Raw genomic sequence first — 25941 nt, 5'->3', positions numbered from 1 at the left:
GCTCCCTTTCAACAGCAACCACACGCTGTGGGAATCAGCGCAGGCTGCAGAAGAATGCCCTTCCTCCAACAGCGGTAGGGGAATATGGATTACATACTCTTCAGAAGCAGCAACTGCAATTATCAGCAAAACTCAAGGCAGTGTGATTTCTGACACAGCCATCTGAGCCATTTTCATACTGCAGAGTCCACTGAGAGAAAGAAAAGAGATAATTTTATCCTTCCAATAACTATAGTTTTATATTGGTAAATCAAGCATAAAATTGGTAGTTGAACTGCTTCCAGGTGTAGTTGTTTACAAATGCCTTTATTTATCTATATATTATCTCAAGTCTAGCTTTGCTGACTGCTGGCATTCCGGGAGACAAAATACTGTTTGTCATGTTACTATTACTGTCTCCAGGACAGGCTGTTACTGAATGATTGTTGAGTGATGTTATGAGCAAGACCACAACTCAGCCTGACCACGTCATTAAGATGAAATGACATTACTTAACTCAGACTTTTCACTTGCCTCTAAATAATTTCCCATGTTTGTCTTTTTAATTCAGGCATCATATCAACGTTTCTTCATGTCCATCCTTTTGGAGCCAATATAGAGTATCTTTGGTCCTACATGCAGCAGCTGGATTCCAAGGTAAATTATTTTTCTTGATTGAACTTTCATTGCTGAAATTCTACATGTTGATTGCTGGCTGCAGGGGGCCTTACACGAGCTGCATTGGGATAGAACAGCGTGTGAAAGTCTATCAGTGCTCCTCCTACATGAGGAACTGGCTTTGGGCTTTCCTATCACTTGATTTTTTCAGTGCTGGGAGTCAAACCCAGAGCCTTACGCATGCTAGGCAAGTGCTTTACTACTGAGCTACATTTCCAACATTTGCATTTGTCTTTGTAGAAAGAAAAGCAGTTGTCTAAAATACAATGACTGTCAACAGATGCCAAATCACTTTGAAAAGCTTAGGAGAGATTTTAAATTATAGGTTGGGATGAAAGTTGCAGAAACAGGGAAGAAATCAGGTGATGGTGGCTGATGAAGCCATATTCTCACAGAATTCCATGTTAGGGACTTTACACGATAGAGAATCACCTCAAATAACAAAGAACTGATACGATGCTCAAGGTAACTGTGTTAATGACTTGGTCAGCATTAGTCTCTAAGGGAGAAAAAATGACCACCAGGTTGTTCTCAGCTATGGCCCTTCAAGGGTCACACCCAGAAATGGACATCACCCCCATTTCTCCCAAGCTTAGCTTTCTCATCTGCAAGTGAGCTACTTTTTTCACCCTTTGCAGTGTTTGTGTGCCAAAAGACAAGGGCCAAAAAGCGCTCCTTTTCTGCATTGAATTTGAGTGAAAATGAGAGGGGCCATGGGTGATCAAGTGATGTTCAGAGCCAGGGCTGCCTAGGGGAGCCTGACAGGGTAGGGTGGGGGTGAACACAGCAGGAAATCAGAGAACCAGAGGAGTTTCTAGGAGCCTCTGAAACTACCTGCTGGAAGGAAAGTAGAAGAAAGTGAAAGCTCCTCTGTTGAGCACAACAAAGCGCTCAGAATTTATATGATCAGATCCACGGCTTGCAATCTGTGACCTTAAATAGACACATACAAGTCATTGTGTGCTTATCTGACTCAAGTAATTTTACCAATACATGATTACCTGCTTGACTTTTAAAAGGGCTTGATACTTCTCTTTGAGAGAATTCATCTGGAACTAAAAGTATTTTTTTAGTCATAGAGATTTATGCCTTTTTATGATAGGCCAAAACAGCTGAAAGGAGTTAATTATAAAATTATTTTAAAATTTTTATTAATGTATATTAATTGACTGTATTAAGGGGGTCTAATGTGATATTTTCATACATGCATACAGTGTGGATTGATCATATCTCAGCACCCCCCACTCCTTGTATTTTTAATCTCTAGTAATCACTATTCTACTTTCAGGTTGACTGCTTTTAAATTCTGCACGAGTGCAAACATGCATTACTTGTCTTTCGGTATCGCATTTTCTTTACCCATTCATCCTTAGATGGGCTCTGAGGCTGATTTTATAACTTGGCTATTATGAGTAATGTTTTCACTTGCCTCTAAATAATTTCCGATAAACATGGATTTGATAAACATGGATTACAGGCCTCTCTATAGCATATTGACTTACATTCCATTGTAGTCATATAAACTTCATCATATGGTAGTTCTATTTTTAGTGTTTTGAGGAACCTCATACTGACTTCCATAGTGGCTGCACTCGTTTACATTCCCACCAACAGGACATGGGGGTTCCTTTTTCTCCACATTCTTGCCAGCATTTGTTATTTTTTTGTTTGGACAATGGCCGTTCTAACTAGGGTAAGGCGGTACTCATTGACATTTTGATTTTACTGAAGGCTAAGTATGTAGAGTGTTTGCCCATTTTTAATTGGATTACTTGGCTTTTTTAAAAATTTTTTTGAGTTCTGTATATATTATGGATATTAACCCTCTGTCAGGTGAAAAGCTGGCATATATATTCTCCCATTCTGCAGGACACCTACAAACTCTGTTGATTGTTTCCTTGGCTGTGCAGAAGTTTGGCATAATTCCACTTGGCAGTTTTTGCTTTTGTTTCCTGTGCTGTTGGGGGCCTATCCAGAAAAGCATTGCTTATACCGTGTTTTCTTCTAGTAGATACAGTCATGCGTTTAGGTCTTTCATCCATTGTAACTGATTTTTGTACAGGGGGAGAGATAGTAGCCAAGGTTCAATCTTCTGCACATGGATATCCAGCCTCCCTAGCACCATTTATTGAAGAAACTGTCCTTTTTCTAATGTTTGTTTTTAACACCTTTGTTGAGGATCACTTGGCTATAGATGCATGGGTTAATTTCTGGGATCTCTGTTGTTTCTATTGGTGTATGTGTCATTTTTATGCCAATGCCATGCTGTTTTTATCACCGTGGCTCTATAGTATGTATTGAAATCGGGTATTGTGTGCTTCTAGCTTTGTTCTTTTTGCTCACCATCTTTGTGGCTATTCAGAGTCTTTTGTACTTTCACATGAATTTTAGGATTGTTTTTCCTAGTTTTGTGAGAATGTCATTAATATTTTAATGGGAATTGCATTGAATCTATAGATTGCTTTGGCTAGTGTGGATATTTAACAATATCACTTTTTCTAATCCATGAACAAAGGTCTTTCCATCTTTTTGTGTTTTCATTGCAGAGATCTTTTGCTTTCTTGGTTAAGTTTATTTTTATATATTTTATCTTTTTGCAGTTGTGAATGGGATTGCTTTCTTAGCAAATTCCTTATTAGTGTACAAAAAAAGCTGATTTTTGTATGTTGATTTTTTTTGGGGGGTGGTACTAGGATTTGAATTCGGGGCCTCATGCTTGCTAGGCAGGCACTCTACCTCTTGAGCCATACCCCCTACGTGTTGATTTTTGTATTCTGGTAATTTACTGAATTTATTAATTCTAATTGTCTTTTCATGGAGTCTTTACATTTTTCTATGTATAAAACGGTATTATCTGCAAACAGGTAATTCAACTTACTTTTTTCCTAGTTATATGCCTTTTCTTTCTTTCTCTTGCCTAATTTCTCTAGCTAAAACTTCTAGTACCATATCCAATAAGAGCAGTGAAGAGCATTCAGCATGATGTGGGCTATGGGTTTGTCATATGTACCCTTTATTAATTTGCTCATGAATACTGATTTTTACCCCTTTTTTTGATGTATTACTTTTCTTGATTTGTATATATTGAAGCATTCTTGCATCCCTGCAATGAAACCAACTCAGTCATCATGATGATCTTTTTGGTGTGTTGTTGAATTCAGTTTGTTAGTGTTTTGCTAAGGATTTTTGCATCTATGTTCACCAGAGATATTGGACTATAGATTTTGTTGTTATTGTGTCCTTGTCACATTTTGGTAACAGGGCAATGCTGGCCTCATAGCATAATTTTGGAAGGGTTCACTTCCTTTCAAGTCTTTGGAATCATTTAAGAAGAATTTGGATTAGTTCTTATTTAAAAGTTTGGTAAAATTCAGCCATGAAGCCATGTGGTCCTGGGCTTTTCTTTATTGGGAGATTTTTAAATTACTGATGCAATGTCATTACTTGCTTTTTATTCAGTTTTTTTTAATGCCTTCTTGACTCAATTTTGGTAGTCATTTGTGTCCATCATCTTCCAAATTTCATAACTGTTTATATGAAGTCTCTTTTATCTCATGAGCTTTTATATCATCTGTCTTTTTAATTCACTATCAGCCATTTCATCCATTTTGATTTCTTTGGAATCTGTACTTTTGGAGGGATCATACTACTTTTCTTTTCTATTGCTTTGTTCCTACTGTGAGAGTTGTGTATCTGGTGTTCAGATATCACTACCATTTTATGGGGTAGTTTTCTTACTAAACAGCAATCTCCTAAAAATGTGTTGTGGGATGTCATTTTGTTGTGTAGTGTTGGCTTTAATTATATCTGGTCAATGCAGCATGTCTCTCTGGAGATTCTTTGGCAGTGATCAATGAGCTTGGCTAGTATGTACCATGGCAGATACAGAAAGACCCACACAAAGCAGGAACACTTTAGCAGTTCAGGCAAGTGTAGTGTAGACAGCAGGGGGTATGGGATGCTTATGTGTGGCTACACCTACAATGGCAGTGGTGTCCCCTCTCAGGTAATAGGTGTTTTCCCAGGCCCTGGCAGCACCCAGTAGCCAGAAGCATTTGTCCTCTGACCAGTGGTGAAGGCCCAGATGCCTGAGGCAATGGCAGGAATATCAGCACCCCACATGTGGTGTTCCCACTCAGTCCTGGCAACAGTGAATGTCAGGTAAGGGGCGGGAATGGCCAGCAGTGGGAACCATGTAGGTGGGGTGGCAATAGGAACCCTTTCTGCTGCTCCTGTGAGAGTGGTCACCAGGAGGAGGACTTTGGTACCCCAGGCTATACATGCCTGTGGACTGGGCAGGGGCTTTGCTCCCTGACTCCTGCAACTGTAATGCACATGTGGAAGCCCATGGGAGCTAGGACTCAGCCAGAGACCAGCAAAGTTCTTCCCCAAGTGCCCAAGGTTGGGATGACTGCTGAGCCAAAGCTGCAGTGTTGTTCCAAACCATCTCAGCTAGCCTCTGTGTGCAGTCAGCAGTGAACCATAGTGTCCCCTCCTGTCCTGTTATTAAAAGTGCATGAGGACCATGTGGACACCTACCACTGATGCTGACAGGGCATGAATCCGCATGTGCCTGCCCATCCCCTTGGTCTCAGAAGGCAGGCTCACTAATCTCCAGGCCTTAAAGACAGCATGCCTTGCTCCCTTCTCTGTCGCAATACCCATCTCCTACAGTGTAGGGCACCAAGCAAGTTTGAGTCAGTCACTCTGTTATTGGGTTCTCAAGTCAGTGTGGTGGAATGTCTAGGGGGGTCCCAGAGATTGGATTATGCAGGAGATTCCAACCCTAGAACAGTCAGTAGGTGTACAGCCCCAAGTGTTCTTTGGGAAATGATGTGATAACATTTCTTGATGGTCAGAATTCCTCTTTGACCTTCTCTCAAGCAGACAGGAAAGTAATAGAAAATGCTCATGTTAAATGCAAATGAAAGGAGAAGGATGTGCTACTTTGTTATATTAAAGCTTGGAAGGGTTCCTTTGGTGGGACTTTTTCCTTCACCAGTATCACTCTTTCTTATTATCAACCTTACCTTTGTCTGGAGAACTTGTACCAATGTATTAGGATAGGACAAACCCTCAAGAAATGATTCTTGTAGTCGCTATTGTCCTTTCCCTTGCATTGATGACATTTCTTTTCTCCCTTTCTGGAAAGCCCTATTGAGAAACAGTTGTCTTCATATGAGCTGAGAAGGCTACAAAATCCACTGGTTATCTAAAAATTTTAGGACTCCTGTCTTCTCTGCTCCCCTTGTGAGTGGATGGTCTGTGTATCTGTGGGTTGTGTGTGTGTGTTTGGGTAAAATCACATGGGAAGTGGGGAGGGATTGACAAACAACAAATCTATTTTGATGGAGTGGAAGTTTTTGTTCTGTTCCTACCTCAGGACAAAACTCAGATGAGATTTGTGTTGCCTTCCTTGTTAATCTCTGAGGGGACAGAGTTCACATGCCTGATCCCTGGCTATTAGTAGAGATTCAATGAAAGGGAATTCCATTTCATGGCAGACTGGTACTTCCACTTCACAAGATGATGAAGAAAGTATTTTCCTCACAAAGGAACTACCCAGGGTCCCCCGACTCCTCCCCTACGCCCTGCCTAGACAGCCCTCTGCCTTCTCAGTAAAATGCCCAGTAGTGCTGTCAAGTTTTTCCCCATTGTTAAACTGATGGGTGCCAGGGATTGGACCACATTTTCTTTCTCTCCCAGTGAGGCTGAGAGGATATTTACACTTTTCAATCCATAGAGCAAATTATTACTGTAGACTGAAATTCCAAATCCTCAGGGCTTTAAGCAGAAAGCAAAATAACGAGAGGTTTGCCCTCCAAGCATCCACCAGGGCATTGTCTCCGCATCAGCTGCCAAAGGCTGATAATCCTAGAGCACCAGCAGCCTGTTGATGCTGAGGGGTTGGGTGCAGCAGACTGGCCCACCTGCCTCTGGTTAATCAGGAAGAACTCTGTGGTTAATGTTGCATTAGGGCAACATGGGTCTGTCCCACCACCAAAACACAAGGAGTTTGTGGCCTCTCATAAGAATAGCTTTATGAAACTCCGATCAGAACAACTCAGTGTCCTTGTGATTTGACGGCACCCCATTACCACAATGTTGCATGATAACATTTAGATTCTACTCACCCTGTACTGAAGAGAGCAAGGAAAGCGGGCACAGCCCAGCTTGGTAATGTAGCTGTTGTTATTACCATTTCCCCAAAGGCTACATATGGGTATGAAAGTGATTAGGAATGGAAGGAGAGGCAGGAATTAATTTAAATTATGCTGGGCATGTAAATTGCACATGGCTCCCTAAAACCATGTAGCCCAATAATTGGCCATTTTCTGGTTAAATATTATTCCTGCTTCTGATAATAACATTTGCATATTTTCCTTTGTTGGACTTTTCTCAACTACCCATTCTCATCCACCACAAACATATGACAAAGTCACAATGATTCATTCAGAGAGACAGGACAAGGAACAAGGGGCAATAGCTTCCTGAAAGCTTTGTTGAGTCAAAGCTTGTGCCCGGGCCTAGGCAGGAAGCTCTACAGAACAGACAACATGATTTTCACCAAGGCTTTCAGTCATTACATGGGATCTAGCAAGGCCACAGTCCTGCTTAGCTAAAGACACATTGGAGTACAGCATTAGCAATTTTACACTTCCTGCCTTATGGTCAGGAGAAGGGCTTCCTCTGCTCTTCCCCAGTTGCACATTCTTTAAGGGACTGTGACTCCATTCTCCTGCTTTGTCAGTCTGCCCCCTCTACACAATGTGGCTTCTGTCCAAGGCCCATAAAGCAGAAGATTTGCTTTTGAGGGCAGGCTTGGCATGATATGCCCCCATGGCACTGCTTTTCCAGTTTGGGTGCTCATGGGCACATGTGCATTTCTCACCAGAGAAGAAGTCATTTGCCTTTCAGGAAACACAGCATTTAAACACCTTGCCAGTTCCCGGGAGATTCAAATCCTGCCTTATTCATACAGTGTCCTTTTCCAGACCATTGCTGGGTGGTGAGGGTGGGTAAAACATTCTTAGGTTATGTGTATTCTGGCATACAACCCCCTGTCACAGTGTATTAATGAGTGGTTGAGTAGACAGACTACAATGAATGTGTGTTCACAGTTCCTCTAGAATGCATATGACAGTCAAGGTAGCATTACTCTCCACTTGACTCTTCATAAAAACATAATGGGCTGTGTTCCCCCACAGTGAGAGAAGTTGAGAAGGTTGCCAGGGTCCCAATGAATGCTGAAATAATTCACTGTTTTTCATGTGCCCAGCCCTGTCCTAGGGACAAGAGAGGAACAGGGGATGGCTGGGGCCCAGAAAAAAGTCTAAGCTAAAACTCTGCTTTCAATAAGCTTATTTATAATACTGGTGAAACAAAATGAGAATCAGGTGTGAACTAATAAAGTGCCAAATTGGGCAGAGCGGGGCAGAAATCTAGTAAAATAGAAGTCAGAGAAGGGCAAAATCCGTGAGGAGGAGGATGTAAGTTATCCTGGAGTCTGGCTTGTTCCTATGGCTTCCTTCTTAATGCTTTTGCCAGCATGTTTCACCCTGTTCCTGCTGTTTCTCCTCTTCTGACTTCATTTCCTTTCTAGATCCTTTCCCTCCTTCAGTTTCTTCTTTTGCTTACTCTAATTCCTTACTTTTTTCTCCTCTTCTTTTCCCTCCCTTCTTGCCTTATCGATACTATTTTTCTCTGTGACCACTTAGTGCAGGTGTCTGTGTGTGCTGATACTATGCTCTGTCCACAGATAGGGAGAAAACAAAATTTACTTGTACACTAAGGCCAAAGGTCAGTTTATCCTGTGGAAGGAATTCTGGCTTTGCTCCCTGGCTCTCTGGCCTTGACACAGCTTCCACCAAGATCTTTTCAGTGTCCCAAATAAGGGCCCTTCTCACCCAGCTTAATAGCCTGATGGGGAGGCAATCATCACAATAATAACTTTGATTCATGTTGGATTGTGTTGGTTTGTACATGTTCTCAGAGGTCGTGAGCTAGAATAAGCAGAAAAGTAAATAAAGCAAGTTTTGTAAGTTGCCTCTTGGTTAGATGGAGCCGTCTCATTTTTTCCTTCATCTTTTTTACAATATATTATAGCATATCAGTCCTTCCTAAGAGAATAATCATTAGAAAGCCAGGAACTCTCTGGGAGGAATGTAAAAAGGAGAGTGTAATGGTAAGACGACAAGAGCTGACAATCTACAAGGAAGAGAAGGGAAGAGCATTAAATAAATGATGATATTTGGAAAGTGTAATTTCATTAGCCATATGATGAAAATGAAGGACAAATTGAATTTTCTCTTGAAAGTCCCCAAATGTAAAATGTCATAAAGGTAATTTTGTCAGGCTAGGGGAAAGGTCTAGCAAACATCAAACTGATTTCACCATGATCTTTCTCCTGTCATGCAACATGAATATCTGCAAGGAAATTTTCTAGAATTTAACTAAGCAGCTTATTAGCTAGATATTTTGGGTAGGATTTCATTTAAAGAGGCCTGTTCTATAATTATCACACATCTCTGTCCATAATAATTACATTTTTATGCAGAAGCAGGCTGTTGTCTTCCATTACTAACTGAAAAGTATAGTTAATTGCTATCCAAATGAAGTAATCATGAAGATTTTGGGATCCCAGTTTCACTGCTTGTTAGCTACATAACCTTGGGCAACTTATTTAACTTTGTGCTGAGGGTCACCATCTTTAAAATGGGCTTTTATGTGTTATTCTGTGTCTTGAATGACAATATGAAAAGCTTCCAGAACAGTGTCTGTTACTTAAGAGTTGGTTGTCGTTTATTTTGTGCTTAAAATGCACAAAAAAACCCTACCATATTGTCCCATTTTGAGATCTTTGCCACAGCCTAGTAGACAGGTGTCTTTTAAATGGTTCACCCTAAGACTGGTACTCATGCAATGAGGGGCCAGCACTCAAACCAGATCCTCAGAGAATACCTTTCTTCCCATCTCTCTTGTCTTACAAATGAGAAAACAGATCCAAAGAGGTTGTGACTGGTAATTTAACTGGTAATGATCATCCCAAGACTAAGATCCAAATCTTTTGCAGCTGCCTTTCCTTCTTCTAGTAAATGAGGAGTGTGCTTGTTTGTTGATAAGATAATGCATTTACCCTATGCTTGGCCCACAGGGCTTAGGAGGTAGGCATCCACTTCCCTGCAGCAAGCCACCTTCTGCTTCCTCTGCAGCTGCAAACTGGATACAGGTCAAAAGGCACCATGAAAAGCAAGCATCACTATATTTCATTGCATGCTGACTGAGTCTCCCTATCATTTGCTGCTGTTTGGGGGGATGCCCCAAGCATCAGGATGCAAGTGTCCAGAAGCCAGGTGAATTGGGACTTTTCAAACTCTTGCTGTTGATAGGGGTATCACTCTAACAGTATTCATCACAAAACTGCCCTCTCCTCCCAACTGGCACTTACCAAGGAGCATAGAATTATGAACAAGAAGATCATTTCTGGTCCTCACCATACAGGCCCTGCCCTCAGGGGGTTATCATCCATGGCTAGAACAAGGTAGAACAACCCCATGCTTACTGCCTGGGTTACCCTGCACAAGTCACATGATCTCTCAGTTTTCTCACTTATAAATGATGCCCTAGCTCATAAAAAATGTTTTCTAAAAAGTCTGGCTAGAAGTGGAGCTATGAGCTCTGCACACAGGATCCAGGAATCAGACAATTTCCCCTAGACTCCTTTCCACAGGGTGATGAACTGCTGGGTGGGGTCTGAAAGCACTAAGACCAGTAGGCAGAGCACCTTTATTCCTCAGTTTTCCACCATAAGTGCTGAACTCAATTTTGTTTACCCACTATCCAGTACATTTAAAAAGGGGCATCTCTAGGCTTGGCTGCTTGCTGCCCATTGGAGCACAACCTGAGGGGCCTGTGCAGCAAGTGGGAACCTGCCTGGCCAACAGACTACAGTGTTTCTTGCAGCCAGCAGCTGCTTCTGCAGAAGCAACTGCCCTTGACCAGCCCTGCCCTCAATCCACATAGAGCACCAACATATACACTAGAAACTATAAGAGACTCCAGCTAGTTTTCCTCAATTTCAGTGGTTCTGGGGGTCAGGCCTGGCACTCTGAACATATGAGTGAAAATTTGGCTACAGAGCTACTGCAGTACATTGATGAGAAACTACACCTCAACCCTCCACTACACGGTCCTCCTTGAAGGTTGAGAAAGAGCCCTTCAGATTAAAGTTTCCAGCCAACAACTTGACCAAGATGGGCAAATCTCAAAGCAGAAATACACAAAACATTAAGGCAACATGATTCCTCCAAAAGTCAACTCCACAGCAACAAATACCAAGAATGATGAAATGGATGAAACCGCAAAGAATTCAAAAGAACAATTATTAGAATGAGCAACAAGAGATCACATTAAATGCCTGAATGAATTCCAAGAGAATATATATAAACAGCTGAATGAAATAAAGCAGACTATGAAAGAGGAATTCAGAAAGATAAAGAAATTCTGAAAAAAATCAAATTGAAATTCTAGAAATGATAAGCTTAATATGTCAAATAAAAAACTCAGTTAAAACCCGAGCCAATAGACTAGATTAAGTTGAAGACAGACTATCAGGGCTTGAAGACAAGGTAAATGAATTAGAACATTCAGATAAAGAAAAACTAAAGTATGACTGGAACAAGCAAGATCTCTGGGACACCACTGAAAGACAAAGACTATGAGTTATGGGTTTAGAAGAGGGAGAAAAGGTGCAAAATAAAAGCAGAGAAACCATATTCAATAAAATATTAGCAGAAAATTTCCCAGATCTTGAGAAAGACATTGTCATCAAGGTATAGGATACTTCTAGGACTCCAAACAGTATCAGAAAAGAAGCTCTCCATGTCATATTATACTTAGAACAAATCTACAGAACAAGGAAAGAATATTGAAAGTTGCAAGAGAGAAGTCCCAAGTCACATCTAAAGGTAAACCAGAATAACAGCAGATTTCTCAGCAGAAACTTGAATAGCTGTATTTCAAGCCCTTAAAGAAAAAAGCTGCCAACTTACATTGCTAATATCCAGCAAACCTATCCTTCATGACAAACAAAAACTAAAGTAACTCACAAACACTAAGCCAGCACTGCAGAATCCCACATACAGAAAAGGAAGATAAACACACCATGAAAATATAAGAAAGAATTAATCTCATTTGATGAAGAGATAAGCAAATGAGGATTATGAAAGAATTAAACATAAAAACAACAAAATGATGAAAATTGCTCCATACCGTTCAACAATAACTCTAAATGTTATTGGTTACAATTTTCCTATCAAAAGACACAGTCTAGCAGGTTGCATTAAAAAAAAAAAAAAGACCCAACCATTTGTTGCCTGCAGGAAATGCACCTCACTGGAAAAGAAAAATACAGGCTTAAACTGAAAGGATGGAAAAAGATATTCCAAACAAACAGAGACCCAAAGCAAGTAGGAGTAGTTATACTAACTGTCAAAGGAGATTTGAGACTAAAATTAGTCAGAAGACACAATGAAGGTTGATTCATATTAATAAAGGGACTAATCCACCAGGAGGAGATAAAAGTTATAAACAAACACTGCTGAACATAAGAACCGATAGACCCCCAACATTAAAGTAGTACATGACTAAAGTACTCCCTCTCATGAATAGATAGGTCATCCACATCAGAACTAACATTACAGTTCAAATGGACTTAACAGGATTTACAGAATATTCCAACCAACAGCTGCAGAATACATGTTCTCAACAGCCCATGGAACTTTCCCCTAATAGATATTTTAGGACATAAAGCAAGTCTTAATAAATATCAGAAAGTTAAAATAACCTTCATAATTTTCAGACCACTATAGAATTAACAAAATTACAGAAAATATTCAAACATATGGAAACTGAAAAATACACCACTGAGTGATCCATAGTGGGTTGATGAAGAAATAACATGGAAAGCAAAAAAGTTTCTAGAAAATGAAAACACACCTTTAGGACACAGCAAAGACAATGCTAAGAGGAACATTTATATATATGAGTGCCTACATTAAGAAATCAGACATCTCAAACAAATAACCTAATGATGCACCTTAAACTCCTAGAAAAACAAAAAACAAGCCAAACCAAAAATTAATAGGCAGTAAGAAATAATAAAGATTAGGGCAAAAATTAATAAAAGGGAGACTTAAAAAATACAAAGAATAAAGAAACAAGAAGCTGGTTCTGTGAAAAGTTAAACAAAGTTGACAAACCCTTAGCCAAATTAGCCAAAAGAAAGGGGCAAAGACCCAAATGTAGAAGAAATGGATACATTTATAGATGCCTAAGACATTCCTAAATTGACCCAAAAGGGTATCAATCACTTAAATAGATCTATAATGAGCAATGAGATTGAAGCAGTAATGAAAAGTCTCCCAAACAAAGAGGTCAGAAAAAGAAAAATACAGACCAATTTCCTTCATTAACATAAAGGTACAAATTCCTAACAAAATACTTGCAAACAAAATTCAGTGATACAGTAAAAAGATTTTAACTGTGATCAGGGATGCAAAATGGTTCAGCAAACCCAAATAAAGTGGAGCACATAAGCAGAATAATGGACAAAATCACATGATCATTTCAGTAGATGCAGGAAAGCCTTTGACAGAGTCCAGCATCCTTTCATGGTAAAAGCCCTGAAGACAGTAGAATTAGAAGGAAGATCCCTCAACGTAAAAGACAAATAACAAACCTATGTCTTTTTACTAAAGAGGTAAAAACTGAAATTTTCCTAAAAAGTCATGAACAAGACAAGGGTATCCACTGTTACACAATATCCTGCTTGAAATTCTGTCCAGAGCAATAGGCAAGAGAAAGAAAGAAAAGTTATACAAATACAAAAGGAAGAAGTCAAATTACTCCATTTGCATATATGATCCTATACGTAAGAGACCAGATAAACACTTTCAGCAAAGTAGTAGGATACAAAATCAGCATACAAAAAACAGTACCTTTTCTACATACCAGCGACTAACAGACAGAGAAGGAAATATCACAGTGAAACCCCTTTGTACAATTAATTTATACTAATGAAAGTCTGCCTCCCCTCCCCCAAATGCAGCTGCTTCTCTCTTCTAAGGAATTCTAAGGCTTTTTCCCTGTGTTTCCCAGGAAGGTGACAGTTATGCTGGAAGCGAGCTTCTGTAGGTGAGCTGACCTTGGTCTGCTTGCTTCACTATGGCCTCTGCTTTACCTGGGGGCGGCATGGCTCATCCCAGGGTTATCACCTAAACTTGACTATGGATAACACGTGCTGTCCTCCTGCAAAGGAAAGAAGGAAACTTGTGAAGAAAGTAACTTGGCCTCATAAAACTTGAAGAAAATTCCCTACTGCATGAAGCTAGGAGACAGGAATTTAAAGTGTTTACTATAAAGCAATGATAAATGTGTAAGGAGATATGGTTAACCTAGTTTAAACATTACACAAGGTATACATGTATCAAAGCATTCCCAAGTTACCCTGTGAACATGCACAGCTTCTATGTTTTTATGTAGCAGGTAAAAATAAATTTAATTGAAATAAAGAAAATGCCTCCTGGACCAGCTAAACCCTGAATTTGACCACATACCTCCTATACCGTCATATGTAGCTTTTGAACATAGAGCTTGACCCACCTGCCACAGCAGTCTTGATAGCATTGTTTTCTATGACTGTCCAAGAGAGCAAGAGAGCAGACAACAAAAAGAGAGGTTACTGTGACAGGCAGTGTGCTAGAGCATCCATGCCATCCTCGCAATTGCACCGAGAGATACTTTCTATTAATTACACACACAAAGGAACCAAGCACTGGAAATATTAAGTGATCTGCCTGAGGTTACATAGCTTGAGGCCTAGCCCAGAGTCAAATCCAAGCCTGTCTGACTTAAGCCCCTATGCTTAACCCAAATATGTCTGCTCATAGAATTACCTGGGATGGTTGTTAAAAACAGATCGTCTGGGCTACATCCCTGGGTCTCAAGAGGAGAGGCCAGGGAAGCTCTTCTTTTAACAAGTGCCCTAGGTGCTCAGTGTTTAAGAAGAGCACTCTCCACAGCTGGCATCCACTGCTGCTGACCAAGCATGTAAACAGACCAAAGCCGAAGCCCAACCCATATGCTGGCTTCTTTCCCAAGCTCTGGGTGATGAGACACTTCAGCCACCATAGGTCACTCGCTTTTCTCAGCTGTAGAGTGGAGCTGCATCTCATTATTGGCCCCACAAATCCCCCAGGAGTGCCAAGAGAGTGAACTGAGGACATGGGTGAAGGCACTCTGAACAGAGCCCATGCTCAGTCACAGGAAGCGTCTGATGCTCCTGTTTAGTTAGCCATTTACATGTCAGCCTGGGAATCTAATAATCCTTGTAACCCCGTTCTGTGGAGCAATGCATTCAGATTTCAAAATCCACACAAAAATTTTAGAATACAATTGATTTCGCCTTTCAGTACCACCTCAATTTAAAGTTTTGTATTAGAGGCCTGATGATATTGCATATACATGGAATGTTTTCTGTGTGCATATTAAATATGGTTGATTTGACTTTGTCTATTTGGGGTATCTTTTAAGTGAATCTAAATCCTGTTAAGTGGAAAGTGTAGACTATAAAATGATCTCTCTACAGTGATTTCCCCATGAAAAACTCTAGTAGCTCTGACTCTGAGCATTTCTTTGTGCCCAAATCTGTGCTGAGCCAGTGGCTTTCATACCACCCTCATTAAATGTTACTCCCATTTGCTAAGACTTAAAGAGACGAGTTATCTGCATAAGGTTCATTTAGCTCCAAACAATAGTAGGTGGAGGATTCAAACAGAATGTCAGACCCCAAATTAGCCATCTTGCTATGTGAGCTCTGCAGGCACACACTGGGATGGGCTGCAAAGAGAAAAACAACAACAGCAGCTGCCTTTAGGACAGGAGCATTATGGTTCCTTTGTTCTGCAATTTTTAAATTTATTTTTATGATTATACTGGGTGTACAATGTGACATTTACAAAACTTCTTACAATATATCACAGTTGAATTTACCCCCATCATTCTCCTGCATTTAAGACAAAATGAATTATTGATATAAAAATTCCTGTAAAAAAGGAATTTTCCAAAACTTTAGAAAATAATGCACTAAAAAAAAAAATCTTCCTGGATTTTATGACTGGATGTCAAGACTTTTATTGCTTTAGCTTTGGGGGTTAGTTTTCTTTTCAAAACCTTCTTATCTGTGTTCCCTGTGAAAGTTATGGAGAAAAAAGTTGGGTTGACCAGAAATCCACCCGAATTCCTTCTACTCCTCGCTGGGTAGATGAGGATCAGGGAGCAGTGGTGAGAGGTTTGCTGTGAGCGCTTGTATGTCTGGGGAGGGCTGTCCTCTCCTGGCTGTGCCTGGGAGGTAGCCATCCAAGTGAATGCTAAACCCAGAACCTTCTAACCCTTCATCTCAGGCCTGGCCCTGGCATCGTTTCAGAAGCTGGGATAATCACACTCAGTACTTCCTCTGTAAGGACGTTGCTTGACAGCCAACTAGAAAAGTAAATCTTGTCCTCCCCAGCCCACCACCTACTTTCTCACAAGTGACTTCTCTTCCTCTCTAACAGATATCTGCCAGCGAAATCGAAATGCTTCTGATGAGGCTGCCACGCATGTTCAAACAGGAGTTCACCGGCGTGGGAGCAACGCTGGAAAAGAGATGGAAGTTGTGTGCCTTTGAAGGAATTAAAACTACCTAACTAACTGTGAAGGGCAAGGGATCTCTGGAAATGAAACCGTCTGAAGCCGGCCAGGGCTGTGCAGCGTGAGAGCAGGAGGGTGCGGGTTGGCCAGCATGGGACCTGTGCAGAGCCATCAGAGTCTGACTTTAGTTAACCCCTGTGGCGTTCTCTTGTGAGTGGAAATGTAATTGTGTACCAGTTCCTTAAATGAAGCAAGCTTCAAACTGTGACAGATCTGTTTCCTATGAAAACCAAACAACGATTCCATAGTCACAGTGATGGCAAAATGTTAAAATAAGGCTGCATTTGAGAATAGTTCACCTAGCAAAATATTTAGTTAGTGATGGAGTAGGGATGGTGGTTGCTAGGCTGCGGAGTTGTATATGTAATGTATAGCTGAAACCATTAAATGACATTTTCCTGAAAGTTAATCTTTCTGTTTTAGTTAAAAAAACAAAAAACAAAAAAAGTAATTTTACAATGACGAAAAATCATACCAAAAGAAAACTTGAATATGTGTCTGAGCAGTTACTGTGTTTTATAAATTAAGTTATATGCTGTTCCAGGGACTTTTGCCTTATTGAAGAGGCAGAAACTATGATTGGACTCCTTGAGAATGCTTTATCAAGAATATTATTTTTCTAATGTAACAATTCACCATCATAAGTTCTTTTAACATGGACTGCACAACAGTTTTCATAAAATGTAAATAAAGGGAAAACTAGTGCTGCTGTCTTGTACTCGGTATGTAACAATCAGGTTTATGCATCAAAATAAGCATTCAGTAAATATTCCTGTTACAAATTTTATAGCAAAGATATTAATTTTTTTCAATAAATATGACTTCTACCATATTGGTTTTGCTAATTCTTTGATATATTTTAAAATTCTTCCTTAAGAAATCTTTTTCTCATTTTTCAGTTCTTCCTTATAGCCTACCATTTGAAAATGATTAAATGAGTGATAAAAGACAAATATTATTTCAAATAGGAATTTGTAAAAAACTATAGCATTGAAAAATACCATTAGAGCAGATACTGTTTAACAGAAGACACAGCATTCAAATATAATCAACATAAACATTGTTTTTTGTCCTAATGGGGAAGTGTTAAGTAGCCAATTAGTTAATCATAGGATTAACTAAATCGTAGGATTTTTTTATGCATATATGTTCTGGAAAATATGCAAGTTAGAGACAGAATGAAGGAATTTACACATGGAATAACAGTTTACACAAAACATGAGCTTCCCTCTCTTTTCCTAGCAAGTGTGCTACAGTTTTAAATTGTCTCCCCTTCCCGCTTTCTTACATAAAAATCACAAAAAGAGAATAACTCTAGATATTAATTTTTAATGAAACAATTTTTAGAAAGATAACTGAACAATGAATGTTCTCTGAAACCATGAACGATATTTAAAATCACCTTTTAGACATTATTATCCTCAGGTTCTCTTTATTGAACCCTGAAAAATTAAGGTACTTATTATAATTGCCTGAAGTATGTACACGTGTGTTTTGCTCAGGTCAACGCTAATGTTGGAAGTAAGCATGTGATTAAAAAAAGACCATGTCTCTTCTTAATGTGTTCAGAGTTCAGCAGGAAGAAGACATTTTTCAAAAGCTTGTGTATGATGTGATCCAGGTGACAAGAGCCACGATGGAGTGCTATGGGAGTCGAATTAAATGTCTATCATCTGGGTCTGGTGGCACATGCTTATAATCCCAGCACTGGAGAGGCTGAAGCAGAAGGATAACAATTTCAAGGCCAGCCTGGGTTATATAGTGAGTTTGAGGCCAGCCTGAGATACATAATGAGACCCTATCTCAAAAACATAAAAAAAGAAGCCAGTATCATGTCAAAAGTGAAGGATTTCCCTGCAATCTCTTGATGCTCACGACTGCCATCATCCTGACAGATCTCTAAGTTGGATATCTCTAAGGCTATTATAGTCAGAAGTAAGATGACATTATTGATTAATAATGGTCCTATAAAGTAGAAAACAGATTCACCTGAAAGACAATGATAAAGAATTAAGTAAAGCGCCTAGTTACAAAGACGTGAAATTTCACAGGGTCGCAAGGGAAGGCACTAGGCTGGTTGTAGTGTCAAGCGTGGTGCAGTCATACTTCCAGATATTACCAAGAGTCACTTCAGCAGAGACGCCACCCAGGGTAAAACCTTAACTCGGAGCTCTGTTACTCACACAAAGCGATTGCTTGACTGGGAAGAAGAGCTGGAGGGCCTCAGATCTGACAAGACCATGCCAATCCCTAAACACACAGTTCTGAGCCTTAACTGGAATGAATGACTAATTCAGCTCCTAAAGACACTGAGATAATCCCTAAAGATGAGCTTCCGCGTCAGGAAATGCATCTGCGCTGTTTGCTTACACGTGAAATGACATATTTTCAGTTCAGGGCAGTTCAGTTGTGTGCTATGGTTTGAATATGAAGTGTCCCATCAAGAGGCTCACGTGTTGAAAGCTTTGGTTTCCAGCTGGCAAATCCAATCACTGAAACTGGCTCATGAGGGCTCTGACCTAATCCACAGATTATTCCATTGATGGATGCATAATTTGGTGGTGCTATTGGGAGGTGGTGGAAGCTAGGAGGTGAGGTCTAGATGGAGGACATAGGTTACTGCAGGGCTACCTTGAAGAGTATGTCTTGTCCTGTCTCTTGCTTGCTGCCTTTTTGCTTCCCGGCTGCCGCCAAGCAAGCAGCCCCTTCCACCACATAACTCCTGCTGCCAGGATGTTCTGCCTTGCCTTGTACCCAAAGAATGGATCCAATTGACCTGGGACTGAAACCATGAACCAAAATAAATCTTTCCTCCTTTAAATTGTTTTTCTCAGATATTTTGTCATAGCAATGAAAAGTTGATTAACACAACTTAAATAACTTATTTTTGGAGGGAAAAATTTCCAAATTATTTTATAGATTCAAGTCCCAGTGAGGCTTCAGAGATCACCTGGGAAAGGCACTCACATTGACCCATGAGGGCATACTGGTACTTAGGTATGCTTGTCACCCGTCCTCTTTAAAACTCATGGTAACTCTGTGAAGTTACTATTATTGTCCCCATTTGTCACACAAGAAAAATGAGGCTCAGAAGTTTTACATAATTTGGCCATCTTCATAGTTTGTTACTTGAGTCCAAGATTGAAACCCAAACTGACTCCAAAATATATTCTTCTATTCACTTAGTCATGCTCAGTGTATTCCCACTTCACCCAGGAGTTCAGTGCCTATGGATTGCTGATTTTACTATCCTTTATTCTCCACCATCCCTCGTACATGGGTAGAAACATGAAACCTCTTTAAGCCTTTTCCTCCTAAATCTACCCTGTGACAAATCAGGGTTCTTGGTTCCATGAATAAGAATATTGAAGGTTTCAAGATCCTTGTGACCTGGCTCAGAAGAGTTTTTCACTTGGCTTTCCATTGTTTCCCTGAATGAGACTGATTTTTTTTTTTTTTTGCCTTTGTGTTTTTACTCATTTTTCTGTCCAAATAACCTGACTCATGTCTAGTTATCATAACCCTAAACAGGAAAACACAAAGACTCCACCCATTGTCATGGAACTTCTCCCTATGTCCAGCAGAAGTCCTTTCCCCTGCCTCTGCCTAGCCATCCTATACTGACAGCTTCTTACAGTAGTTGTCACCCAGCTGTCCAGGGTGCCTATTATATAACAAACTCTTTGAAGGACCTAAGCACATCTCATTGACTTTGAATGATGTTTCAAATTTGTTTTACATATAAATATTTAGAAAATAGGACAGAGAATGAACTAAAATGTTTTTCTGCCTCTAGGGACTATTTTGCTCACAAATACATAAGAGGAAAATATTGTAAAATATTTGAAAAGGCTGCAGATATCTAAGATCCAAGATTTCAAGGCTGAAAATGTGATTGCTAAATTGGGTGTGGTGGCCAATGTTGTAATACCAGCAATCAGGAGGCTGAGACAGGAGGATCACAAATTTGAGACCAACCTAGGGTACAAAAGAAAACAAGGGCTGGGGATGTAGCTCAGTGGTAGAGAGCTTGCCTGGTATGCACAGGCCCTGGGTTTGAACCCCAGCACCACAGAAAAAGGTAAGTGACAATACACTGCCTAATACTGAAACGCAAAATAAGCAACCCAGCTACAGACCCAGATCAATAACAAACTCCTCTGTTTGGCCCAGATTCCCTCAAGAACTCCTCTCCTGTGCTTCCACCATGATTCATTTTATTTTACTGTAGCCCTTACACTATATTTAAATCATTTGTAAATTGGCTGCCTCTCCCAGTTCCATGAGTGGTAAACCTCTCTTACCCTCCAGTCCCTCAATCTGATATATTACTTTTAAATCAGTATTTTAAAAATAGATGAGCGAAAGAAGAGTATGGACAGGAAATTTCTGAAGAGTTGAGTCAGAACATTTTCAAATTTGGGGTCCAGTAAGAGAAGCTGAAATTTTCTGAACTCTTAGTGGAATTCTTGCCTTCTTTTTTTTTAAAAAGCAAAAATAATTCTTAGGGTACAATATGTATAATACTAATTTTAACCATTTGTAAGTGTACAATTCAGTGACATTAAACATATTCACAATGTTATAGAATCAATCACCAACTTAACATTACCCAAAACTTTTTCTTAATCCTCAGAAAAACTCTGTACTCATTAAACAATAACTCTATTCACCCCACCTCCAGTCCCTGGTAACTTCTTGCATCTCCAAGAATTTGCTTGTTCTAAGTAGCTCATACAAGTGGAATCTTACAGCATTTGTCCTTCTGTGTCTGCCTTCTTTCACTCAGCATAAATCTAAAGGGTTCGTCTATGCTGTAGCATGTATCAGAACCTCATTGATTTTTAAGACTGAATCATATTTCACTGTCTAAGGAATGTTGCTGGCTTAAGTAGCCCTTACCTATTGCAGTGAGGAGAAGTCATTGGTCTATGTTTGAAAAATACTGAAATACAACATCAAAGCATCATTCCATAGTGTCAGGAAACTTGTTTCTATCTGCATAAATTTCTTATTTTCATCAAGGGTGATAAAAACAAAATGACACAAAAAGAAGGGATAGATAGTAGTTGTGTACAAAATGAGACTCATAAATGAATGTTCATGCAACAAAATATATGTGACAAGTTTTTTTTTCTTGATAAGAGTTGGGACTGTTTTATTTTCACACTGGTTTTTATTTCTTTTTTATTCCTTTTCTAAGAAATGATTGCTGTGTTATTCCTTGGACCCAATAAAAGATTGTTTATCCCCAAGACATAGACATCTTTATACTCATAGTTTCTTCTCATAAACTTAGAAAATAAAGAGACATCAGATTCCTAAAATCTTACACTTTGGCTCATTTTATATCAAAATGGTGACAAGTTCACATGTATATTTAATCAGCCTGTCATTAGCAGGTGAACATATTTTTATGTGTAGTACACCAAACATGAACATTTCAGAGGTAAACAAGCTACAGTGAATGTATTATGTATCACTAGATCACTAGAAATACTGTGTTTCTGGTTCTACCACATCCAAATACCCTGTTCTTCATTCAAGTGGATTTTTTTTCATTCCCTAGGCTTTAAATATTTGGACATTTCTCTGCTGTCTAGACCAATATTCAGCCTATGTTGGAGCCAAGTCTCAGTCCCAGCACTTGCTGGTCTTTTAACTATGTCACATAACTTGATTACTACTTAATCACTACTCCCAGATTCACATAGAGGAGTGCTGCTGCCTTCTTAATGCGGCTATTGTGATGATTAAATAAGAGCATGAAAAAGTGCTTAACACTTTTGTGTTTTTTCTCTTCCTTGTATAGATAGAGTGAACTTTGGTTCAGAATGGAAGCATTTGTTTCTTAAAAAAATGATACGGTGTGGCTGGTGGCTATCATTCAGAGGTGGAGTGCTTGTTTAGCCTGCATGTGGACCTGGGTTTGATCCCCAGCACTGAAAACTAATAATACGTTAGCTACATCATCCTTCCTTTCCCTGCTGTCAACAGTCCCATCCTGACCATCAGGCAAGTTTCTAAATGCAAGAATGAAACAAATATAAGACAAGCATAAACCCCACAAGCTGTCCACTAAACCCATTCAGGTGCCAGACAGATGTAAACAAGATAACTGGAATTCTCTCACCTGCAAAGTCTTTCACAACTCTTCTAAGCAAATGAGCAATCACCATCACAGTTCCCTAATCATCACAGAGAAAACATAGAGCCTAAATTCTTTGTCACACCTCCCTTTTTACTTATGTGGTATATTTCCCATAAACAGTAATTAGGGTCAAATACATTCAACTGCGAAGAAACTATATGGCTCTGAGCAACTGCCATTTTGAATGATGGTCAACTAGGTATACAGAATGCAAAGATTAAATAAAGTATTAATTATGTTTTTTAACCCAGCAGAGACATTGTCAGAAAAAAATTATAGCTGTAGCTGGGGCATGTAATAGTATTATTTTAGAGAACATACACATTTATTATAGTTGCTGAGAGTATCACAGTAAAGGACTTGGGTAAATCTAGTAATTATAGACTGGTTTTGTTAATAAAATTAGCTGTTCTGGTCCAAGATTTTAACTGTTGCCTACTCTGTACAGACACCCAAACAGTGAAGCTCAGATGTTTGCACTACACAATTCACCTTTTAAATAATGTATATTTATCGGTGCTGAGCTGTGTAATGGAATGTTCTTATTTCATGGGAAAAACAAGACTCATAAAAATAAATTGCAGACATTTTACAGTAGAAAATGGTACTTTGCTATACAAAGCAAAAAAGTGGTTAATGTACAATAGAAAGTGCATTGCATGTAATGAAATGCAGTTTTTGTCTAGCAAATATATTTATTGTGTGTTGAGGATTGTAATATCTTCCCCTGCACAAAGGAATTTCTATTATAAAGCTCATTTTCTATGGTGGGGAGTGAAACCCTCTTTCTTGTTTACTAAAGTTGTCTATCTTAATATCAGCCCACAGTGCTTGTCAAGTTCACTTAAGGAGAGCTATGTGTAGATAAGAATAGGATGGAATCAGAAACAAGAATATTCCATTTCATCTGCTTTTCATATCTGAGCAACTGCTATGTAATCCACTACATCTGGTAGCAATCTCATTTTAGACAGCATTTTTCTTTTCTGAAGAAAAAGCTAAAAATTGGTCAATTTGAGGCTCTCATCAATAAATAAATCTTTTGCCTTTGAACATGTTCATGCATAAGTGAGGATTTGTTTCTCTAGTATTTTTTGAGATAGAGTGTGAAATATGGGCTGGGAAGTCAAACATTGTCTTCGGAGGGAGATAACGTATGGAAACCATTGTGGGTCATTTATTAAACAGACATTGATTGTTTCATCAAATCAACATAGCATGTATCATTTTTATGACTTCCAATCACAGTAAATCAAGGTTCAAGAATGAAGTGCTGTGAATTCTTAGGATAATTGTCACTTTCTAAGGCTGAGCAGAACTGGGTAAGATTTTGCACCTCATTATCTGTGTCTTGAGTAGATAGAGCTTTGGTTCAATGCATGCCAAAGAACAAGCTTTATGAGGCTGAACCTGCTATGCAATTAGACTGAATAATAGAGGATGGACAGCAACATCTAGACCAAGCCAACTTACACTCAAGCATTTTATATTGTTGCTCTATGACTGGGGCTGGTAACTGAAACATATAGCCTTTTGGTATGGAAGGTGTAAATCAGGAAGGCAATGTAAGGAAGGGTTCAAGAACATCCTTCTAGAATCATTCCACTGAGTCACAATGGTCATGTGATTTAATCTCTTTGAGACTGAATCCTGCAATGGGATGACACTAATTACTTCTCTCACAGAGTGGGTCTTACTAAATCGTTGGAGATTATAGAATTCTTCAAGTGAGAGTTCTCAGTCACATGACCTCACAGTCCCTTGCCAATTGACAAGTGTTCCTCCTACCCCCCCCCCCACACATGTCACCACAAACACATCAAGTGGAATCAGCTTCTTGATTCCTCTCTGGAACAACAAATGCTGAAATTCAACATAATAGAAAGTCTCCTATCAGTCCCAAGAGCTTTGTGGACTGTGTGGAACCGGAAGTGAGACATCCAAAGAACCTCAGATTCCGCAGCCTCATTGGGAGGTTTGGGAATTCATTAATGGATGAAGAAGCAGGGAAGTTCCTAACTCAAACCAGTCCTCTTGGAAGAGAGTCTTGGCAAAGAGAAACCTGGTATGTTTTCTCAAGTAAAAGCCTTGCAGAGGAAATGGAACAACATCCTACTCAACAGAGAAGGAACTAGTTGTCTTATTTTGGGTTCTCCATATCCAATAGAAGGATGGGACATGTTGGTGAGAGAAAGGTATAAAAATCTATTATGGGCTTCTGTGTTTTATATTACTTTATAGAAAGGTAACTGGATGTTTTTCTCTAAAGTTTCCCCAACATCCAGACTTAAGGAAGGATGAAGGGGTGAAGAAATTTTCATCAATGCCTTTTGGCATTTCTCAAACCTAGAAGTGTTAAGATGGAATGTGGGAGTGCCCAACTCCTACATTGTCCTTACGATCCTTTTGACTACTGTTTCATATTTCTTTCTTTTTCCATAAAGCTTTTCCCTGTGAATACTTATCTGACCAGTACATTGATTTATAGGTCAAATGTAGTGGCATTCTTTAATAAGGAACACTCACTAGCATGTAATAATGCACATGTACCCAGACATATACATATCCACACATATCCACATGAATAAAAATTCATGCACACATACACATAGAGCATACAACACAAATGTACACATGATAATCTTCATCATCAATTGGATTTGATTGAGAAATCACACCTCTGTGTATGTCTATGAGGGCATTTCTAGAGAGAATTAATTCCAGAAAGGGGCACTCAGTCCTGTAGGTAATAAACATATGGAATTTACCTTGAGAAATGAATCTGGCAGAGAAATAGGTGGACTGAAATTATTCTAAGTGAATTTATGAAAACACCAGAAAGGGCAAAGAAACCAAGACAGCTAACCCCTGGGAGTGCTAGTGAGCCCTTTTACAGAGAGGCAATGAAGCAAGGCTCTTCTCAGGAATTCTTATATTTCCATGTTAACAATTCCTATGGTAGATGGAAGTTAACTTTTCCTCTTAATGGCCCATATACAGCCACACATGTTGCTCTGTAACTTTGTAGTCTCCTCCCACTCCGGTTCTGGGCTTTGATCATTTGCCCTGCTTTGGCCAATGAGAGGGTAGCAGAAGCTGTACAAGCACCTGTGTTTCTGCTTGCATTCTTGCATGATGATGTTTGTGTGCTCTTGCACCTTGACACACTATGAGACCCTGTGCTCGGCTGAGCCAAGTGGCCCCAGCAAAAGCATTCTCCATGAGGTGAGGACCAGTTGATTCCCTCCAGAGAACATGTTAGAGACAAAGCCAATTCAGCCTTCATGGTTGATCCGTAAACTTGTGAGCTAAATGGCTGTTTAGGCCACTGAATTTTAGTGTAACTTTTCATGCAACATGATTGTAGCAGTAGGTAATTCAGA

General features: G+C 39.5%; 1 protein-coding gene across 15 annotated transcripts in view; it reads left to right on the top strand.

Moving 5' to 3' along the window:
- Enox1 (ecto-NOX disulfide-thiol exchanger 1) overlaps nucleotides 1–17239 on the top strand; it is a 554869-nt gene extending 537630 nt beyond the window's left edge. For all 15 annotated transcript variants that reach the window (XM_074043338.1, XM_074043336.1, XM_074043331.1 and 12 more), the window contains 2 exons: nucleotides 551–636; nucleotides 16272–17239. In XM_074043338.1, coding sequence (XP_073899439.1) covers nucleotides 551–636; nucleotides 16272–16403 — 218 coding nt within the window. In that variant the 3' untranslated portion in view covers nucleotides 16404–17239. The remainder of the gene's footprint in view (nucleotides 1–550; nucleotides 637–16271) is intronic.
- Nucleotides 17240–25941: the final 8702 nt, after the last annotated feature.

Source organism: Castor canadensis, chromosome 10 (assembly GCF_047511655.1).
Source record: "Castor canadensis chromosome 10, mCasCan1.hap1v2, whole genome shotgun sequence".
NCBI lineage: Eukaryota > Metazoa > Chordata > Mammalia > Rodentia > Castoridae > Castor > Castor canadensis.
This window is presented reverse-complemented; position numbering and strand designations above follow the sequence as displayed.